At 46.5% G+C, this 22,142-nt stretch overlaps 2 protein-coding genes across 5 annotated transcripts in view; both read left to right on the forward strand.

The window, feature by feature from the left end:
* The first annotated feature begins 143 nt into the window (after window positions 1-143).
* On the forward strand, window positions 144-7,609 carry LOC135392136 (DNA-directed RNA polymerase III subunit RPC5-like). Of its 4 annotated transcripts, none has more exons than XM_064622825.1 (16): window positions 144-334; window positions 578-706; window positions 762-874; window positions 999-1,081; window positions 1,218-1,322; window positions 2,277-2,437; window positions 2,533-2,651; window positions 3,348-3,383; window positions 4,832-4,911; window positions 5,048-5,168; window positions 5,226-5,307; window positions 5,604-5,663; window positions 5,756-5,856; window positions 6,384-6,478; window positions 6,567-6,745; window positions 6,812-7,609. In XM_064622825.1, the coding sequence occupies exons 1-16, from the start codon at window positions 299-301 to the stop codon at window positions 6,899-6,901; spliced, it is 1,590 nt and encodes a 529-aa protein (XP_064478895.1). In that variant the 5' UTR covers window positions 144-298; the 3' UTR covers window positions 6,902-7,609. The 4 variants fall into 4 exon arrangements, with proteins under 4 accessions (XP_064478895.1, XP_064478894.1, XP_064478896.1 ...); XM_064622824.1 differs by having other exon boundaries at window positions 145-334; window positions 3,345-3,383; XM_064622827.1 differs by lacking the exon at window positions 144-334 and adding an exon at window positions 371-393 and having other exon boundaries at window positions 3,345-3,383.
* Window positions 7,610-7,944: 335 nt separating this feature from the next.
* The window catches only part of LOC135392133 (pre-mRNA splicing regulator USH1G-like), a 58,591-nt gene continuing 44,393 nt past the window's right edge, over window positions 7,945-22,142 (forward strand). Inside the window, exon 1 of the mRNA XM_064622821.1 lies at window positions 7,945-8,477. Coding sequence (XP_064478891.1) covers window positions 8,311-8,477 — 167 coding nt within the window. The 5' untranslated portion in view covers window positions 7,945-8,310. The remainder of the gene's footprint in view (window positions 8,478-22,142) is intronic.

Consider the following 22,142-nt stretch of genomic DNA (forward strand, 5'->3'; position numbering starts at 1 on the left):
TCATGGAGTTCGTACTTCAATACCGGTAACCTTACACGTGCTTTACTCGTTACTCCCACACAAGTTGTCGAGTGGTGCGGGAGTGTTCACCATCCAAGACAAGATTTTGCAGAGCTTTGGGTTGCAAGCCCCCTTTTTTTTCCTTAGTTGCCATGTTGCGTAATGTTAGAGAAATGCTGCAGTTTTGTAGTTATATTTCCTAAAAAGTTATTACATACCCAGTCATACGCGTGCTTCGAAATTGGCAGCCGCATCGCCTGCTAATCGCGCACGCGCGCCCTCTATTTTGAAATTAGTTATGGCAGAAACCGACGACGACGAAGTTGTGCAAGAGGTTCGCTTATTTCGTTCAATATTTGATCAGCCTTCACAACTGATTCGTGAAATTTTGAAGTAAATAATGCTCCTGAAATCCTTAAGCTGTTATGAATTTGCTTCTCCAATTAGCAATTGTCGAAGTTTCTCTCACATGAAGGGGTTCGCTCGCGAACATGTGGTTACCCTTGCTCAGTGTGCGTAACTGAGTCAGATTTCGGTTTGGATACATCGAAAGCCGAACTTTAACCTCCATTTTCAGTTGGACGTTTATATTTCCAAAGCCTTGGCGGACAAACTTTACCTGTGTCAATACCCGCTCCGGCCGGCACACATGACGTACGACGATGGCTACTGTCTGGAAGCCCGGGTGAAACCGAAACAACAGAAAGTGAGCAAGAAAAATGTCTCCGTCCACCAGTTTCTTAAAATGGATGACATTCCAGGTTGAGATAGAATTCTCTCTAAATACCTCCGGTCCTAACTATGACAAATCGAAGGGTGAGGCGATAGCCCAGAATGCTGATGGGCACTCCGAAAAGGATACATATTTCAACGGGTGAGCAGAAAATATATGTTTTTGATAACCCGGTACGATATAAAAAGTTCATTTTAATGCTTAATTATTCCGAGATTGACAATGAAGTTCGAATAAACGGTGTGGATGTGATTTGTTGTTGTAGCGCAATGATGGACAAGCAAGTGCTGACATCAACTAGAGCAGTGGCGTCAGCTGACAACTATGCCGTCGGATTGCTACGACCAGGTACAACGCAAATAATTTCGTTTCTAACATCTTACTTCCTGTCCCTCCCCCCACGTCGTCTGCTTCCGACTGGTACCGATTGATAGGTTACAATAAAAATATGTACGTATTTATTTAACGTTCTTATTATACTTAGGTGAACTGCACCTGACTCCACTGCACGCAATCGTCCAGATGAAGCCGAGCTTTGCATATATGGACAGGTCGGACACGGACAGTGGTGCTGTCGACACTTTCGCTGGTACATAAGCATCATGTTTCAAAGTACGGGGTGTGTGCTCTAGAAGGTCACTCACATTTTTGCACGTAACGCGATACCTGCTTCGCAGACAGACTTCCGCCGCCACACACCGAATAATTTATGCCGGAGAAACCTCCGAAAAAATCTCCGAAAAAATCTTGGCTACCAGGCACTTCGTAACAAAATAAACATGGCCACGCAAATTTTCGTATCCGTGCATTTCCTGTGGGCTGTACCGACGTAAACATGGTGGTACTGCCGATGCCTGTGTGTAGAGCGCCTGGTGGCCACAATTTTTTCGTAGGTTTTTCCGGCATAAATTATTCGCTGTGTGGCAGCGGAAGTCTGTCTGTGAAGTAGGTATCGCGTTACGACCAAAAATGCGACCGACCTTTTAGATCACACACCCTGTACTGTAGTTTTGGGGGTATAAGCCTTGCTGCAGGTAAGCTGCAGGGAGGTTCCTTTAGGACTTGGTAGCAAAATTTTTGACAAAATACGAGGTCTTCAGATAACATAAGAAGAGATAAGCCACAGCATGGAGTAGTGAAGCTTTTCTCAATATGAAATGCACGGATTATGTGCAGAAAGACAGAAGTGTCGGAAGAGCTCTAACTGAAAATTAGTTTACTCTCATATACTACATGAAAACTGTGGGTGGGTGAAATGTTTTGATACAATATGTATCAAGGAAACAATACTTCACATATTATGGCTTTTTGAAAAACAAGAAAAGGACACATCTACTGTGAGAGCTCTAACGGTGTGTGCAAATACGCTTGACACACGAGGCAGTTGTCCAGTGAAGGAAGAACATTCCTAACGCTTCCGAGTTACTTGGAACTGGATCACCAATCATCACCCGTATCTTGTCGCTACTCAATCTGAATTACCCGCGTATTGTTATAACTAAGTCTGGGACTGGGTCGCCACTATAATCAGATCTGGACGCAGATGGTGCGGAAGAAGAGGAAGACGAACCAAAAGCTGTGACCATGCGATTTGCCAGCACAGAGACGGACCGTCTGAAGAAAGCGCGGGAACGTTCCTACAAATTCATTCAGCAGCAGATGGCCAATGAACCATGGACCAACGTCAAGTTCCACAACTTTGGGGTGCGTAGTGCCCCCTCTCTCTTCTTTTTTTCCTGACTGGCCACGTTTATTTATTTATTTATTTATTTGTTCACGTTCACTTTCTTTTCTCGCAGTCCGAAATGTCCGGTGTGGAACGGACGATGCTGTTGTGTCCTCAAATGGACCAGGACATGTCGGACCTTCCGGGAACACCGCAGGATTACCTGAAAAGCTTGGTTGTCGAAAACGAAAGGTACCAGTGCGGAATCTGGATTTGGAGCGGGACATCCACGGACAGCTTGAGATGTCCATTTCTTTCTTTGATATGTCACGATGCTTCTCACTGTAATTGTCAACGAGTCTCCGCTACCCGCAGTCTTAAAGGAGCAGTGAGGTGACATTTAAAGGGGCTATCGCATCCATCGCGGTGGATTCTGAAACTACGGCGCTAGCGGAGTTGTTTCTGGAGCATTCCGGAATTCCCTCTCTGGAAACGTTACTTGGACAAGGCCAATCGGGGAGTGGCAGAGAGGCCCTGGCGTCCGACCGCTGGGCGGGAGCAATGGTGATGGCATCTGCCTGTCGCGAGAGAGGTCTAGAGAACACCATGTTCCATGGAACATGGTCATGTTAGCACTCGCACTGGCGTATTTACAAATAGGTCGGCGTATTTACCGAGGTGTTTTCACTTAGTATGTTGCAGTGCGAACACGAAGCGCAGGACCTCGGAGACAATTACCTGCAGTGCCTAACTTGCCGCTGAAAATTGCAGATTTTCTGATTCCCTGCCGCAGCAAAAGAAAAAAAGAAAAACGGCATGGCACAGCAAAAAAAAAAAAAAGTTGGTTTCACCTCAGTGCTCCTTCAATAAGGCAGTGGGTTGGTTTCGTGTTACTAAAGACGTATTGTGACCCTGTGCTAACAAAAAGTCGAATGTTTCTTTCAGCAGTACAACCAGCGGAAGTTCCTCTTCTTCTGCGTCAAAGTATGACTTCTTCCTGTCCTGTTTCTTGTTGCTAACTACTAAATTAACATTGTTTCTTGCACACCACTGGAGAGAGTAGTTCTCCTCCTTCTCTCATACTTTAAGTTTAATCTTTCGCTGTGTGTGACCTGTGTCTGACCGCGAACGTGTCTCTGAAGTTGACAGCATCCACTACCAATGCGTGAAGCCCTCATTCGGAGCGGCTCCTTTTAGTTCAAACTCCGCTTTATTCTAACAAATCTTCGGTCCCCTTCGAGTTTGAATTAATGGGATTGCGCCGCATTATCCTTTATTAGATCGTTATCCTGCGTACGTAATGTGGCCAAAAGCCTGCAGATGTTTTTGATAACAGTTTCCTGAGCCTGGGGAGATATGCACAGAGACAAACACACGAGACAAGAGTGACTTCTGTAAAGTCTGTATTGTCAGTAAAAATCGTAATGTCGTAAAAGTTTGATGGGGCCATGTCCAGGCTGAGGTTGGGTTCGAGTTTGGACGGCACAGTATGGTAAAGGTCAGAAGTTGCAGAGCATGTTGGTTTACTTGAAAGCACGACGTACTAGTTTGTAACGACCATGTCATAATCGGCAACTCCTATAAGGAGCCCGCCCGCACGATCCGCTAGGGGCGCTACTCATCGGCCCGCGAGATCTACATCACGATTGGACGATGGAAATTTGCATTTCGAACGCGCAGAAGCGGACGTACGACTACCGTAGCAGACGACAGCAACAGCTCTATGAAAACGTGTAGAATGATGATGATAATCAACTTTAGAATGAAACATCTTCCACGGGATATCCGCCGCTTGTACAAAAATGCTAGGGTAAGCTGAAGTACAAAGTATTGTTAGGGCCTGACTTTTTCGGGTTTTATTTTTGGCCAAATTCGGGGGGTAAATATCGGGTGATATTTTTCATTCGAAAATTCGGGTGTATTCAGGTTAAATCCCGTGACAGCATATCCTGTCGTCAGGAATTCGGGTGATTTTTTTTTTTGTTTAATAAAAATTTGTCTTAACATGGAACTAATGTTTAGCGATGTTATCAAACTTTATCTTAATGCACACTTATGAGTGTGCCACGCGACCCGGATGTTTTCGGGTAGGTTCGGGTTAAACCCGAATTTTACAGATTTCGTTCGGGGGGTAAATATCGGGCGGATACGGGTTTAACCCTAAAAAGTCAGGCCCTAAGTATTGTAGAAGTTGAGGAAGCAATAACCTGGCCGATGAGTAGCGCCACCACTAGCGTCCAAATGCGGCTCTGGGAAGACGTCCAGATGACGTGGTCGTTATAATCTACTTGGTCATGCTTGAAACTTTGAAGAAGTGCAAAAGAGACACTGGCCACGTTTGCATCTGTCGCATTCGGCCTTAATACTGTTCCAAAGTATCTACTTTTCTTTTACTTTTTGATGTCAATTTATTTATTTACGTTTCACTTTAGAATGGCGTCTTGTGGGCAGTCTATGCAAGCACTACAAAAGCTACCTCTGCCAGACCAGATCAAATCTATAATGATGAGCGGTACGTTTAAACTCTGTATGCTCGGTAGAGCGGTAAGGTTTGAAACGGAGCATCTCTTCCACCTCATTTTGTAAACCGCCCCGATTGAAGTTTGTTCGTGCTTAAGCTTCGTGTACGAGAGTCTCGTTCATTGCAGCAAAAGTGATCAACTTTGCCAAGTTGTTGTCGTTGATGCCGAAAGCGGTTGATGAGACGTCCATCGTGAGGTCGCTCCAGCAGGTGGCAGTCCTGGTGCAGGGTTGCTGGGTTGTTAAAAGGTAATATACTCGGGAAGCAACGAGGGATTTCTGTGAAATGCGTTTCCCCCTTTCCAGTGAAGTCCTCTACCCGAAAGATTCCTTCAGTCCGCAGACGGGCGTCTCAGCTGACATCCTGTGCAGGTCCAGGGACTATGTGGTATGTGCCCCATCCTGCATAAGTAGGCCTCCGTATTTTAGGGTATTAGGGTAGGCCCCCGTTTTTTGAATACGTGGAGGTAAGAATTCGTTTTTTGCGTCAGGGAGCTGTAAAACAGGAAAACCTAGTGAATATCGTACGAAAGAGCACATTCTCATGCAGAAAAAAAAGAACTAAAGCCCTTCTCAACACATCAGATAAGCGGGTGGTTGATGAATACAAGGTTCTGTGTGCGTCATTTTATTGCCTCGATCGACTGTTTGCTTGTTTTCCAACTTTTCCTCCTTGCTTTCTAGATGTGGCTGTACACGCAGTCGCGGCACATCGTTCAGCAGAAATTGGTCGACACGATCAGGGTATCAAACCAACTCACAAAGTCTCAAGTTCTCTCTCACTTTGATATGTACAGTGATTACAAGATGTCTGATCATCTTCCACTGTCTCGTAGCTTCCACCTGAAGATGTAAAAATGATGCTGAGCAGCATGGGCAGGCTGACCCCTCAAGGTTGGGAGTTCCTTCTGCCCTATGACAAGAACTTTGTATCGAGGTATTTTAGTTTCCTTTTGAACCCCAACCCTTTGAACGCGTTGAGCCCAAAAAACAGAAGGGTTTAACTATGCATGTCTATAGCCAACATGCTCTTCTGGTTTGTTGCTGCTTCTATACAGTTTTCATAATTATATCTTATAATGTGTGCCTATTCCTAATTTTGTATTCCTAGAATCCTCACTGTGCTCATTTTGTTTATTGCCTTTTCTTTTTACCACCTGTAATCCCACTTTTCTCATCTAATGCTCTCCCCAGGAACTTTTGCAAGTCAATAAATTGATTTATATTGCTAAAATTCACACATAATAAATGTCAACAAAGCTAGGGTTGACTCCCAATATTCCGTTGCTAAAAGAACACGAAGTTTGGTCAACAAAATATCCAAAGATCTTCGTTATTTGCCAAAGCAACTTGCAATCGCCTGCTGCTGGTTGCAGTTGTAGCGTGCATCCGGCATGTTGGAAGGAGAGCTGCGACACTGCCACCTGGTTGAGATAGATGGAAATACATATTCCCCCATTCTAGGCATTCGGACGTAGTACAAAGGCAACAGATGCTGTGGGATGCCAAGCAGCAATACCTATCAAAGTCTTTCAAGGCAGCTCGTCAGGAAGCTAAAGGTTTGTAGTCGGACAAGGAAGTGACGAAACAACGCTTTGTTCGCCGAGTGACGTTAACAGACTTTATTCCGCCACTAATAATCATCAGGTCGAAACGACGCCATCATGCAATCTCCACCGGCCGGCGGGAGGCCGCGGCAGCGGCGCAGGACACGATCGCGCCAGGATTCCATGACAAGCGAAGGAAGCGGCTCCGAAAGTGGGACCGACAGGATGGACGCGGAGTGCTCAAAGCCCAGGCGAGGGCCTGCTTCACCTTCATCTAAAGTGGGGCACGTTCCTATCTCTGTGTCTGTGTTGCGCAGTAACATAGTACCCGTTCGCATGTTGCAGGGCAAAGCAGACGGCGAAGTGAGCAAAGCCAAAGTGAGCCGAGGACAAACCAATGCAGACGCGACGCGTGTGTCGTCTGCCGTAAAATGAAGTTGGTGCATTTTAGTCACCGTTGTGTGCTGTGAAAAATTTACTGCGTGTTCAGCAAGTTGGGGACAATAAGGGAGAGAATGAGAATCTTGTGCAAATGCTCGTGTGGACGGGCTCGGAACATGGGTGCGCCCCCTTCAAAGAGAGTACCGCCGTGGGAGCAATGTTCTCAGAACATTTAATACGGGACTTGGTGTCGCTGAGAAAGTGAATGGTGTCATGGCAACGAGTACCTCCATAAGGGTAGCTACTTCTACTACTGACTACTACCACTAATGTTGATGTCATCGTCGATGCAAGTACCATCGAGTAATGTTCACGTGGTATCACCGGAACTGTGGGTACTACTACGCGAGCGGGCATCATTTTTGAAGTGAGTACTTTCGTGACATGGGAGATAATATTAACGCGGAAGTTACTTCGCGACAGTGGCTATCTGCCCCAAGGCAACGGCTGTTTTCGAAGAGAACAGCTGAGGGAAAACCTGGGGGATTCCGTCGTCATTTTCTTGACATTGACTCATCGCCTCTTGTTATTAGCTATATTTAGTCGAGACGTTCAGCATCACTTTCTTTTGAAAGAGTGGTTTTGGGGTCGTCCAGTAAATAATAAACGAGGAAAGAAATTTCTCAGTATGCAATCATGGGGGCTGTACATAATGTGTTGGAAATGTTTCTTGCAAAATAAAGCAGCTGTATTTTGAATGGGCACTAGTGTGGAAATGAGTGCACACTAATGTCCAGTAGGGAAATATTTTTTTTTTCTTTTTCTTTTTGGGGGGGGGGGGGGGGTTCCTTTTGATAGGAGAGAATGGTGCCATGCTGTATTCGAACTATTTGACTTGCTATGTTTCTGACATTATGCTGTTGTAAAAACGTAGCATCTTCCACCCCTGAAAGCAAAAAAGAGCACTAGAAATGAGTCTGCAGAACTCTTCCACACAATCAGAGGTGGCGCTACTCGTAGCATCGAACGCATCCATGGAGTGCATCGAGCCTGTCTGCTTAAGATTCCTTGCATCCAGAACAATACCGAAAAATGAAGCCTTTTTTTACAACAAACGATCGTTCTGCATTTCACATGCACATTCCATGCCTGTAAACTAGGGAAAACACCCTAATCAACAGCACGCCGAAAAATTCGTCTGCCAACGAAAACGAGGCGCTGCTATTGGTCCGCTGCGATTCAACGTCATATAGAGGTACCTGAACGAGGCGGCGGGGCAGACGACCACCTGTAAACTTTGCTTTGTGAGTTTCCTTCCTGCTGCTCTTGTGGATACCCGCGCCCGGCTCGTAGGCCTAATATTTTTTTGCCTCTTGTGTGCTACGAGTCATTGCAGAAGAAGAAAGTGACATGTCGTGATCGTCTGCAGCAAATATCGTCAGCTTGCGGTGTGTTGTAAAACAATGGATCGGGATAAATTTCACCGTGCTGCGCGTGACGGATACCTCGACTTGCTGCGAGAAGCTACGCGCAAGGATTGTAACACACCGGACGAGGATGGTATGACGCCGACAATTTGGGCAGCCTACCACGGGCATTTGGACGCTCTACGGCTCCTCGTCGGACGCGGGTAAGTACCACGACTTTTCCCTTTTAAACGCTCGCTAACAGCCGAAACGAACACGGTACAAGGGTAGAAAACCCCGCGAACCGGCAAGGAAATGCCAAGGGAAGAGAAGCATCAGGACGAGAGTCGCCGATATTTCGAACAGCGACAACTCTGTTCGAAATATCTGCGGCTCTCGTCGCGAAACGTCACGGTGTTGTGTTGCGGTTGTCAGGGGCATCGGTTAACAACAAAAATGACTCAGCCGGCTGTCATGCCCTGTTGGTTGCGGACGGTGTATGCGTGATTTGACAGAAGTTGTATACCGTGCAACTGGTATAGAAACACCTGACGCCGTAAGGAGAACTTCTTTTTTAACCTCTCGCAACTCGTTATTGAACTTTCTATAATTGTTTTCCCGATGGAGATACCTAAGAGTAGCGTTTCGAGAATGACGATTGGCCCACCGTGAAGAGCATTTGACTCATCAGAATCTAAGCAAATACTTTTTTTTTTTTTTTCCTTCACGTTTGTCTCTTGATTAAAGATACGGTAACAGCAAGCGAAAATGCTAATGAAAGGCTTTTTTAAGGCTTGTTAAAAAAAATAAGAAGTGCAGTTAGAAAAAAAGAATTGCCGTGTCGTATTATTTCGCACAAAAGACCACTCTCTTATAAACAAAGTACACATACAAGTAGATATGCAAAGATACAAAAAATAGCTATTAGTACACGTATATGTAAAGCAAAAATCCCGAGTCGAACAATAAACCAACTGCGTCGTATAAAATAAATAGTATACATGTTCACCATGCTATAATTAGTGATATTTATAGTATATGCACAATATTTCGTGTAATGCACGATAATAATCCATTATGACGATGAATTTATGGTACGTATCAGAAATGCAAGAAATGAGGATTTGATTATCTGGGATTCTTGGGACGATGCCCTTGAAAGAAACCCAATGGACGAAACTAATACAGATAGAAACATATAGAAACATACCTAACCGAAAGAGACTACGCCGATACAAAGACTCGTAAAACAACGTCAGTGCCATACATCACGTTGGAACTTGCCTCATTTCCCTACCCTGTCTCTCGTAATAACTTTCTTACAAGAACATTTGACTAGGAGACAATTCATGTTCTGAGTCTGGAACACATAGGAAGGACAAATACATACAACGCCTCATACAAAGTGCCACAAAAGCTGGCTAACCTTTTCAGTGACTTCCATCTTTCATTATTTGACTAAGGTTACCTTTTTTCGGTTCCTAGTTACACGAACGGGTTACTTTTCGGTAACTGGAAACTATAATGTTAGTATTCGGTAACTGGTAACTTTTTAGGGTGCAGACGGGCGTGTTTGGATCGACCGAAGCTGTGGAAGCTTATTGACACCTCCGGAAGGGAGAGGGGACAAGTGGGAAATTTGTCCCCACCCCAACCCCCGTAGACATCGGCCCTGATTGCCTATGGAACGAGAAACGTACCTTGAGCTTTAGGAAAACTTAGACAAAGGTAGAGAAGACGCAGACACCAGCTCATAATTAACCACCAAACGCCAGGTTTAATTAACAGTCCTGTTCCTCTACATCTCCTGTATCTTTTCTCTAAAGTGTTCCTCGAGCTTCTCCGTTCACAAATGGAAAACCAGCTAGCTTGCCTTCTCCTCCTTGCTACAATAAAATATCGCTAAAATACCGCTAAAATAAAATACCGCTGTACTATTGCAACTGGACGTTATAATAAAAGGTTTTTTTAGAGTCGTATATGCTCGCATGTTGTGTCTTAGAAGGTAACTGTAAAGAAACTGTCTCTGTAAACGGGTTCCATTTCGATAAAGTTGAACAGGCTACGAGCCAGCCGTAACTAAGGAACCCCTTCAAATTGTTATTGCCATTTCCTGTAATAAAATGACAAGTTCTTTCTTTTCCCCTCCAACTACGGTGATCTACTCTTCCTACGGTGATCACCTCGCAGTTAGGATGATTACCAGCTCGCGTGGAGTAGTGATGAGGGTGATCGCCTTCCCCACGCCGAGACTGGGAGGTGACACGGGTTCGAATCCCTGCACCGGCTGTGATATTTGAGGTTTTCCCTGGGTTTTCCGGCGGTCTCTCCGAGCGAATGTCGGACAGTTCCCCCTGAAGTCGGCCCAGGACGTATACTGACCCCCACTCCTTCCCGCTGTCGTCACTTCGCGCCGGTCATATAGCCATAGCTGCATTGCGGCGCTAAAGCGGAGTATAAAAAAAAAAAAACAGTTAAGATGATCGCGTGACCGAATTTCGGGGCTGCGCTCTGAATATTTAGTTTTGACTTTGAGTAGTTACTGCACTTAATATTTGCTGCGTGAATTGTATCTCTCCTGTTACGGCTCGTCCAGGGCCCCAACGGTATTTATAAATAAATAAATGATAAAAATAAATATAATTTTATTTTACTCGTTTACTTTATTTGTTTATCTACCACCCGCGATGCAAGTTGCTTTTTGCTCACTTTTGCCGGTATACGATTGCGTGCGTCGGCGATATAGTCGGACGTCAGCCGTGAAAGAAAGAAAGAAAGAAAAAAAAAAAAAGTGTGATGACGCCATGCGAAACAGACTTAACTTCCATCTTTTCATACTGCAGAAGTTGCTGCTTCGTCGTAAAAAAAAATTTATTTCGTTAATTTCGTGGGCCGTTGCGTCCGTTTCTCACCGCCGTCCTCCGAAAAAAAAAAGAAATAAAAAAAAAAGAACTGTGTCCGTGAGAGGGTGAGAAATATATTCTCAGTATTCCCGAGGCGAAGATTTCAAAATTATCCCGGTCAACGAAACGACGGTCTTTATTTTCTTCACTTTTTTCTTTCTTTTTCTTTTTAAGAGACTGAGGCAGTGAAACTCATTCGCGTACGAAGACCGTGAGAATTGAGAAGAATCCTCGTATGGGGTCGCTTTTCCTTTCTTCTGCTTTCGTATCAATTAAGATCCCTTACGTGAGAAAACGCGGAATACGTTCATATAAGCGGCAGTGCCCTGCCACAACTTTTGTTGTCCGTTTATCTTATAAGCACAATAGGAGACAATTCCAGAGCCAGTAAAGTTAGAATGAATTCCATATGAAAGCGATGAACGGAACTGTTGTCTCTAACGCTGCAAGTATCAGTATCCCAAGAGATAAACTGATGTTCTGAGGCTGGAACAACATAGAAGGGACAGATACAAACAAAGCCTCAAATTGCCTAAGAAATCAACGATGAAAGATGAAAGTCACTGAAAAGGTTAGCCAGCTGTAGGGATCGAACCCACATCTTCTGGATTGCCGATGAGTGAGCAAAAATGTAAGAGTGAAAGGAGGGTGAGTGAGAGTGAGTGGCTGGTTTGTCGTCCCTTCAGATGACGCACCCCGAAAGTCACTGGAGAGGCGTGTTAGCTTAGCTCAATTGGTAGAGCCCTGGACCGGCAATCCAGAAGGTGTGGGTTCGATCCCTACAGCTGGCTAACCTTTTCAGTGACTTTCATCTTTCATCGTTTTATCAGTATCCCTTTTCACCTGCCGCCGTTTAGCTGGGTTCTCCGCACGCTCTCGTAGTGCCCATATTTCTCCCTCAACGAGCCCATACGTCTCCCCATGCACGGCTATCGAGGAACGTGGCTGCGAATACGAAATGTCTTGAACTACATATCCCGCCCATGAAGAATGCTCGTTCCGCCCTTCTCACACTCTGCTATGCGGATATAATTCTCAGGCTACGTGACAAACTTTGCACCAACTATACCGGAGGACTCTACTGGTGTAACTGACTCACGTCGTTGCTTAATTCCCACTACAGTGGCGGATTCGGGGAAACGTTAAGTGAAATTACTAGGTACGTAAGGTAACTGAACGATGGTAATTCCGACGGCCTCTTCTTTGTGGGGAGAAATGCAAAATTCACGGAGCTAACCCACAAGAATGAAAAAGCAGGCACGGGTCGCATAGCGACAAGCCTAATAGAGTGGTCGCATTTCACCAATAACGTGCACTTCCAATAGAGCCGGGTAAGCGGTACTCTATAAGAATCCACGCTTTTATACGGCGAGACAACCATGATCGTAAACCATGCCACTGTGGCTGTAGAGGTAGAGATGAAATTTGCTCCCCCCCCCCCAAAAAAAAAAAAAAACTCCTTCCTTTCCTGTGTACCCCTACTTCTGTAATTCGAGCTTTAGGTATTTTTCGGGAATGGAGTGGTACCTCTACCCCTCTCCAAGTTTTTTGCAACAGCCCTCGTTTTTGCGATTCTGGATCAACCACTGCCAGGCTGCGACGGCCGAAGTTGTGTCGGGTAAATGTAACAGAGTGTTGTTTGCATGGGCGTACCGAGACGGGGAGCCCCCCCCCCCCCCCCCCTCCCTGGAGCTTCAAGGTCTCTCGTGAAAATTGCGCACTCTTTATTCATAAGTCGTCATGATTACTCTCGGATGTCATAATATTATGAACCGCCGAACACCCGCACAATCCGCAGCGTCCTTTCCAGGAAAAAAGGTGACGGGATTGCACGCTTTGCCTCCCCCCCCCCCCCCCCCGGAAGCACTTTGCACCGCCCCCTTGGAAAAAATCACGGGAACGCCTATGGTTGTTTGTATGGATGTAAACCTGCAAGTGTCAGGTTGTGCAGTAAAGGGGGTAATAGACATAGCGTAGAAAATCGGTATAGAAACTCATCCTGCTCTGACATCATAGCAGTCGGCCCCGGTCACGTGCTTACGAAGAAAACCAATAGGAATAACCTCGGTTCCTATGACGTCAGTAGTCGCGACGCCGGTCGAAGTTTGTCCAAAGGCCCTTGTCTCGCCAAATACGACACATAGAAGAATAATTCTTTTGCGCAATACAAAGCATGTAACGAAACACAACCTGGTTGAAATCTCAGCGTCCCTCACTGAGGACGACTTGTCAAAGCAACGTGCACACTGGTGTCCCCAGCCGGGTTCTAACCTGCACATCCTGGAATGAACAAGGGGATTTGTTACCAACTGATCCACTGAGGATCTTTGATCCAAATAAACGCGATCTCGGAGGCATTTTCCTCCGGGAAAAAATGGCTTGGCCCACGGCTCAAGTAACGCGATGCCTTCAAGGTATACTCTGCTTACATTCTTGTGGGCCCACACTGTTATTATGCTTTTCACCCAATTACCCCCAGCTGGGCTACTGTATCGTCTGCCGGCTGTGCAATGTACTGTACACATGTATTTTCGTTCGCGATCGCGCATTCCGTCATTTACGAAGTTATTCGCGAGTGTTTAATTTCGCGATTCCATGGCTGTCTCCTTTCACGTGGTTAAACGTCACGCTGTGTTCGCGAGTACAATTTTTCGCGATTTTTTAGCGGCCGTGAAATTCGCGAAAACTAATTACATCGCGAACAAAGATACATTTACAGTATGTACTTTCTGCACCAGAGGAAATGTGCCAAACGTCTTATTTCCGCAATTTCCGAGTGAATTACTTCCGTCCACCCACGCTCGGATATTTATATCTCAAATTGCGACAAATTTCCCTGTTTCCACCCAATAGAACGACGTCTTCCGGGCGACACTTTCGCTGCTCTCCTTGCGAAAAAAAAAGTCGTTCACAGGCACCGTCTCTGTCATTATTTCCTCAAAGAATGGGGGAAGGTTCACTCGACGGTGCCTTTTTCTTCGTGACACGATCGTCAAGATATCGTAGACATGATTTGTACTTGGGCATCCAGTCTATACGCGCACCAAATTATTTTTTTTCCAATTTTTTCCAAAAGGACAGTAGACGCTGTATCAATCGTCACCCAGCAATCCAGCGTCACCAATCTATTCAGTGACCCGGGTTAATCCGCGCAATAATTTTGGGCATTCATCTTTAATGCGGGGAGTGAGGCGAAGAAAAGAGAGTCAAAATATACGGCTGATAACGTTGAACTTTGATTGACCACGGTCGAGGTGAACGCTTCCTCTACGTGGAATGCCGTTATATGACGGTCTCGCGTGAATATCTAGGGAGACGATGTTGCCTTTGCCATTGGCGCGTTGGAGTGAATTAATTCACGCTGTTTCATTGTGAACGGCTGAAGATAGAATGGTATGCACTATGTTTACATCATGTTCTACGATGGAGATTAATATATAGAACGGTGAGGAAACAGGTGAGCTGGCGGCGACGAACATTATTCGTCGGACGTCTCGAGTGCGTGTCCAATCCATGCGAAAGTCTCCCGCTAAGTCGCCCAGATGCTGCCAACGTGACGTAATCGTATGAATGAAGAGGTCTGGGTTCGAAACCCACCGTTGTCTGGCTCGCTTGACAAGTTTTTTTTCGAAGGCCCGCGAGACCGTCCTTCTAAGAAACATGTAATCGCAACCCAGTCGCCCCAGCAGACTTGGAGGTGAACGTCATTTTAGCTAACGCTCGAGTAACTATAATTACTCTAATAGTCGTCCATGACAAGGCACGCCTTCAAGTGTACATCCTACCCCGTTCACATACGCTGCGTTGTATAGCGAATTATCAGTTTCGGTTTCGTTATAACGTTGCACAGGAACAGGTTTCCTTCGAACGTAATCTGTTACAGCACTTGAGTTACCGTGGGCTCCACGAGTCGAGGAAAATCGCAGAAAGTTGTCTTTGGAAGCGCCCTCGGGTATGGGACGTGAGAAATGGCTAACCTTGTTGTGGCGGCTCGAATACGCCATTCTATATAGACGTACCCATACATGTGGGTGCGTGTGATGGGAACATCGTGTCCTCGTGCTTTGTTTGTGACTCGTGCTGCCGTCGTACCCACGCATCGAAAGGAAAAAAAGTAACCGCATAAGGACGAGAAATGGCAGTGGTCAGTCTGTGGATATTAATTTTGCCCACCTGAGGTCTCTTTAAAATCTCAGCACACCGAATGCAGGATAAATACATATCGCGTCAGTTGGTAAGAGTGTTCATTGTTATTCTGAACACTGGAAAGCGGTGGGTTCGAATACCGCGCCTCCAATTATGTTGTCTGTGAAATTTACCCTGGCTTTTCCGGTCGACACATTCCAGGCACAGTTACTAAATGCTGCACCCGCGTACTGAATCTCCTGTCTGCTTGGTGCTACCACGGTCTGCTACAGTACTCTCTCCATCTGGCTATGCCTCATAGTCACAGTTGCTTAATTGGCTGTGCTAACACGTGACAGCAGCGGTCCTTGTGCTGTTCATTTGCACTAATAAGCTACTATATATCATATCTATGTCTGCGACTTTCTACTTTGGAAGTTGGAAGAGCCAAACCCTTCTGTCATGTTGTGATGTATTGTATTTTATTTTATGTGATATTCGAAACATCCATACGTCATGTTATGCATTTAATTGCTTCGTTTTCATAAGTCATTTTGAACGTGTTGCGTAATTGACGTTCCCACGAAATGCCCAGCGCCTGTTACAGTAATAAGCCACTCGACTCAAGGCGAGGCCGAATTCCCCGAAGAGCTGTGACAATAAAAACAACCGCAAGGCCATTGATGCATGAGCTTCAATAGGGCAAGTCACTTTTACTGAATGCCTACGGAGGAGGCAGATTAGGGACAGGTCTCCCAAAACAGGAAACGAGCGACCCGCTCCCCAACGAAAGAAAGGCGCAGCCGCTGCACGGCCGCCTTTGTATTTGTTAATCCTGCTCACTTTTCCTGGGAACTATAACACTTTCGCTCTCAGTACGTAGAATTCTGTGTTTGCATTTGATTTGCGGAAGCTCTGTAACCCCTGATTGGATGGTTCATTACACGTCAGTTCCTGACGCTGTAATTGAACGAAAACTTGAGAAAGGGAGTTTGTCCTGATTAAGTATGTATTGATTGGTCAGAAAATATGATGTCACATCGTGGGCAGCACGTGACGCCAGTCCGGCGAGAAACCTTTAAAAGCTGAAGTTTTCTTTGTGTTATTTATTCTGGATTTCAATCGGAAGTCTGGTCTCTACGAGACGCCATGTAGATACTGTAAATAAACTGCTGTCTTCATCGATCATCGGCTGACTCTTCGTTGACCGCGTCCACCACCGAATCATCATCGGATCACCACCACCGATCCACATCTTTCACTGGCGCAGTCGACAGGATGGTGCGACGTTGGTACAGCAGCGAAGATCACGAGGTGAGAAGTCGATGCAACATCAGCTGATCTACAGTGGAAACGGACAGTGGACTCTCCGGAGGAGCCTGGGAAAATCGCTGACTGAGCGGAAGGCTGCCTGGTAGATAGGAAGCAGTGGGAACGTCGAGACAAGAGACCGTCACGCTTGCGGAGAGAGCAGCTGAGGTACCTGGAGTGTCATCGACAGTATACTGCAGATTCTACGTTGGAGAGGACAAACCGGCTGCAAGCTTCAGCTTCCACAAGAAAGCCGGGTAACTGAAGGACGTTATCACGGAACGGAGTGTCCAGGAGTGTGACGAGTGCAACGTTGACTGTGGACTGGCCCAGTGGTGCGGTTATTTGCAACACGGTGAAGAGCAAGCTTCGTGGGAGACAAATCAAGCGTGACAGGTGAGACACCTCGATTGTTTTCATGGGTTGCCCTTGGTAATGCCAGTAGTGACTAGGTCGTATAGTCATAGAGTTAACAGTCAGGAAAACGGTGCGGGTAACTGTCAGAGTCGAATATCTCATATCGAGATGGCAGAGGGTACGACAAATGTGCCGGGAGCGGAACGACCGGTGTCCGAGGAAATAGAACTTGAGAAGCTTCGACTGGAGCGTTTGCGCCTAGAACTAGAGTTGTGTAAAGCAAAAGCAGCGAGAACTAGTGAGGCGAGTTCTACTCTAGGGGAGTTTAAGGATAATGGTGACCAAATCCTGAAGTATTCGCAGCTTATGCGAGGGGTGCTGACAATGATGCCTGACGCAGAGTCAAGGGTGCCGTCGTGGTTTGATGGCGTGGAAACTATGTTTCTGTCATTTGCGGTTCCGGACGAAATCAAAGGCGCGATTATCATGCCGTTTTTAACCGAAAAGGTTCGCGGAGCGGTGTCACGTGGTGTGACGGGAAAATTGATCAGCTATGACGAACTGAAGGAGAGGGTACTATCCGAAATGCGACTTTCTCCTGCAGAATACTACAGAATGTTTCGTTCGGCAGTCAAGCAGAAGGATGAAACATGGGTCCAACTCGCTACTAGGCTAACTAGTTACTGGGAGTTTTATGTGAAAAGTAGAGAAGTATCAGACTTCGATAAACTCATGGAGTTAGTTGTAGCGGACCAGATGAAAATGACCATGAGTGAGGGTATGCAATCCTATGTGGCCCTTAATGAGTCAGAGAAATGGTTAAAGCCTGAAGAACTTGCAAAATTGGCCGAATGCCACGAGGAAAGCAGGGCAAGAAAGGGTGGACCACATGCACGTAGTTTCGAAGAGGCACCACGTACTAGACGTGCGGAAATGAATGATAGACCGCAACGGAAAGAAATTGATAGAGGACCCAAGCACGAGAGTCGCAGATGCCACTTTTGTAAACAAGTAGGCCACTACAGAAACGAATGCCCGAAAAGGCTTGCCGCGCAGGCGGAGACTAAACCCAAAACAGTAGCTAGAGTTGAGCAAATGCCGCCACCCAGGGTGGAAGCTGAGCGCGTCGACGACACCGACAAGCGGGTGATCACTGAGAGCGGAAATCAGAACCGACATGTAAACATAGGATCGGGAAGCTCAGAATTTGTTGCGCTCGTGGATTCGGGGGCTGATATTACCGTGATTCGGAGGTCAGTAGTGCCTCATCTAGGAGGGAATGCCGGTACGTTGACGAAACTGCGGGATGCGTTTGGGCATGTAGTGCACGCAGAATTGAGGGAAGTACCGCTGCACCTGGTGGAATCGTTTGAAGGTAGTGGGATTCCTGAATTGATTCTAGTTTGCGCTGTAACTGACGAGCTTGCACCAAACCTAGACGCCCTCCTCACACCTGAGGACTATGAACAGCTAAAGCTTGTACGAACGAACGCGGAACAGCTAGAGGCTCAGTTCGATGACAATGAATGTAGAGTAGAAACTGCGCTAGAGTTCGAGGAAGAGAACATAGACGCGCTCGTCGCTAGCGTAGGGATAACTGAGAGTCGTGACGCTGATAATGAGGACCGCGCAGAAGGTATGGATACCTACAGGTCATTTCGTAGGGAGCAATTGGCTGACGAGTCTTTGAAAGAAGCGTGGGAGCAGGCGAAGCAGGGTACGCATGGTATGATCACTACGGATGGGATGTTGTTCCATAAGGATCACGTCAGTCAACGTATGTGCACGCAGCTAGTCTTGCCAAAAGCTCGCCGAAAAACTGTTTTGGAAATTGCGCACGACGCACCAGTGGGAGGACACTTTGCGCAAAGGAAAACAATACAACGCATAAAGAATTCCTTCTATTGGCCGGGAATGGATAGGGACATAAAACAGTACTGCCAAAGTTGTCATAGCTGTCAGATTAACTCTGGGCAACGGGCAAGCGATAAGGTCCCAATCACGCCACTAACTAGACCAAGCGCGCCATTTAAAACGGTTATGATGGACTGTATCGGGCCCCTCGACCCACCCTCATCACGTGGGCACCGTTACGCACTCTGCGTGGTAGATCTCTGCACACGATGGCCAGAAGTGGTCTGTCTGCGTTCACTAACCGCGAAAGCCACATGCGATGCACTTGTTGACATATTTTCGCGAATGGGGACACCGGAGATGATATGCTCTGACCAGGGTACCAACTTTAAGGCTAGGCTGACGCAGGAGCTAGAGAAATGTCTGGGCATTGTGCCCCGGTTTGCAACACCGGATCACCCGGAGAGTTCAGGAGCGGTAGAGCGTTGGAATGGTACATTCAAGGGAATGCTACGTCATGTGATTCAAAAGCATGGGAGAGACTGGGACCGCATGGTACCGTGTCTACTATGGGCGTACCGCGAAATCCCAAATGAAACGACAGGAGTATCCCCCTTTGAATTGCTCTATGGTCGGACGCCGATTGGACCGCTGTCTATCTTACGGAAGACATGGATTGGAGAATGGACACCTCCAACTAGCTTGAATTCTTCAGCGGAAGAATACTTAATGAATTTGCGTAGCAAAATGGCAGAAATGGCGGAAGTTGCGGGAAAACACTCACAGGAACGACAGGGTCGTTACGCGGCAGGCTATAACCTCAGGGCGAAGAGTAAGACTTTCTCAGAAGCGGACCAAGTACTGGTTTTGGATCCTAACCGTACGGGAAAGATGGAAGCACGATGGGTAGGGCCCGCAACGATTTTAAAAGGTCAGCGGAAGGATAGCTACATGGTCAAAATGCCGGACGGTTCGAAGAGGTGGATTCACGCGAATAAGCTAAGGCCGTATATAGCTCGTGTGAACGCTGTAGGTGTCATATTTGATAACGATGACGAATTTGGAGACATAGTTGAGGCTCCGGGAAATCAGAAGTGTACTACACACAGCACCGAGGTAGATCCGTTGAGGTTGGAAATGTCAGATTTACAAGCAGATCAGATTCGAACGGTCGAAACTCTCATAAACGAGTTCTCAGAAGTATTTTCGGAGAGACCTGGAAAATGCAGGGTAGGCTCACACAAGATTGAACTAATCGAAGGGGCAGAACTCAAGAAATCGTATCCGTATAAAGTCCCCATTGCACTTCGGAAGGAAGTTGATCGCCAAATCAGCGAGCTGCTGGAATGGGATATGATTTACCCCGTGGAATCAAGTTTCGCACACCCCACCGTATGCGTCGCGAAAAAGGACGGTGGCGTACGTCTTTGTATAGATTATAGGCGGTTAAACGCGGTGACTGTAGCAGACGGATTTCCAATGAGGAACGCCACGGAACTGCTGTGGGATGTATCACGTGCACAGTACATCAGTGTCCTAGACATGACCAGAGGTTACTGGCAGGTAGCAGTTGATGAAGAGTCTAGGAAATTCACAGCGTTTATAACACCAACTGGGCAGTATGCATGGAAAGTGATGCCGTACGGGTTGCGAAACTCAGCCCAAACGTTCCAGCGAGTTATGAATGACATACTTGCGCCGCACGCTTCGTACGCCTGTTCCTATATAGACGATGTGGCGATTTATTCCGCAAGCTGGGAAGAGCACGTAAACCACCTGCGTAAAGTATTAGCCACCCTAAAAGGGGCAGGACTCTCGGTGAATCCCCGGAAATGTAAATTCGGGCAAAGAACTGTAAAATACTTGGGACATGTAGTTGGCTCGGGAACTCACGCTCCAGACCCAGAAAGGGTGGAAGCAATACAGAGGGTAGAGCGGCCTAAAACTAAGAAGCAGTTAAGAAGTCTATTAGGCTTACTGAACTATTACAGGGATTATGTGAGGAACTACTCAGAGATTGTGTTGCCTCTCACGAGACTGACGGGCAAACGGGTCCCCAACATCTTGCCTTGGGATGAAAAGGCAGAACAGGCATTTCTGCATATCAAGCAAGCTCTTGCTGAAATCCCTCAGCTAGTAGCGCCGGACCCATGTAAGGACTTCACGCTGACGACCGACGCGTCTGAGTACGCTGTAGGGGCTTGTCTGTCACAAACGGGACATGACGGGAAAGAATACCCCGCAGCATTCTTAAGCAAGAAGCTTTCCCCGACACAAACCCGATGGGCAACCATAGAGCGTGAGGCATACGCCATCATCTGGGCATTAGGGCGTCTAGATACCTGGTTGTTTGGGCGAAAGGTAAAAGTGGTAACTGACCACGACCCGTTACGATACCTCACCCATACCTCCCCGAATAGTGCTCGCCTCACCCGTTGGGCGCTAGCATTACAGAAGTATGATATTTCCTTGTCGCACATTAAAGGAAGAGACAATATCGCCGCGGACGCGCTCTCAAGAATGTTCAACGAGAGCTAGTGGTAATGTAGGGCAGCCTGTGAGGAAAATCGTGGTGTCTTACATGTTGTGAGTACTGGACATTTGGGCATTGTAATCCCCGATCGTATATTGTTTCGAATGGTTATATTCAGTTTGAATGTTGCTTGGACATGTGCATATCCCGCCACATTCTTGGGGGAAGGGTGTCATGTTGTGATGTATTGTATTTTATTTTATGTGATATTCGAAACATCCATACGTCATGTTATGCATTTAATTGCTTCGTTTTCATAAGTCATTTTGAACGTGTTGCGTAATTGACGTTCCCACGAAATGCCCAGCGCCTGTTACAGTAATAAGCCACTCGACTCAAGGCGAGGCCGAATTCCCCGAAGAGCTGTGACAATAAAAACAACCGCAAGGCCATTGATGCATGAGCTTCAATAGGGCAAGTCACTTTTACTGAATGCCTACGGAGGAGGCAGATTAGGGACAGGTCTCCCAAAACAGGAAACGAGCGACCCGCTCCCCAACGAAAGAAAGGCGCAGCCGCTGCACGGCCGCCTTTGTATTTGTTAATCCTGCTCACTTTTCCTGGGAACTATAACACTTTCGCTCTCAGTACGTAGAATTCTGTGTTTGCATTTGATTTGCGGAAGCTCTGTAACCCCTGATTGGATGGTTCATTACACGTCAGTTCCTGACGCTGTAATTGAACGAAAACTTGAGAAAGGGAGTTTGTCCTGATTAAGTATGTATTGATTGGTCAGAAAATATGATGTCACATCGTGGGCAGCACGTGACGCCAGTCCGGCGAGAAACCTTTAAAAGCTGAAGTTT

The sequence above is a fragment of the Ornithodoros turicata genome, chromosome 4, assembly GCF_037126465.1.
Source record: "Ornithodoros turicata isolate Travis chromosome 4, ASM3712646v1, whole genome shotgun sequence".
NCBI classification, from domain to species: domain Eukaryota; kingdom Metazoa; phylum Arthropoda; class Arachnida; order Ixodida; family Argasidae; genus Ornithodoros; species Ornithodoros turicata.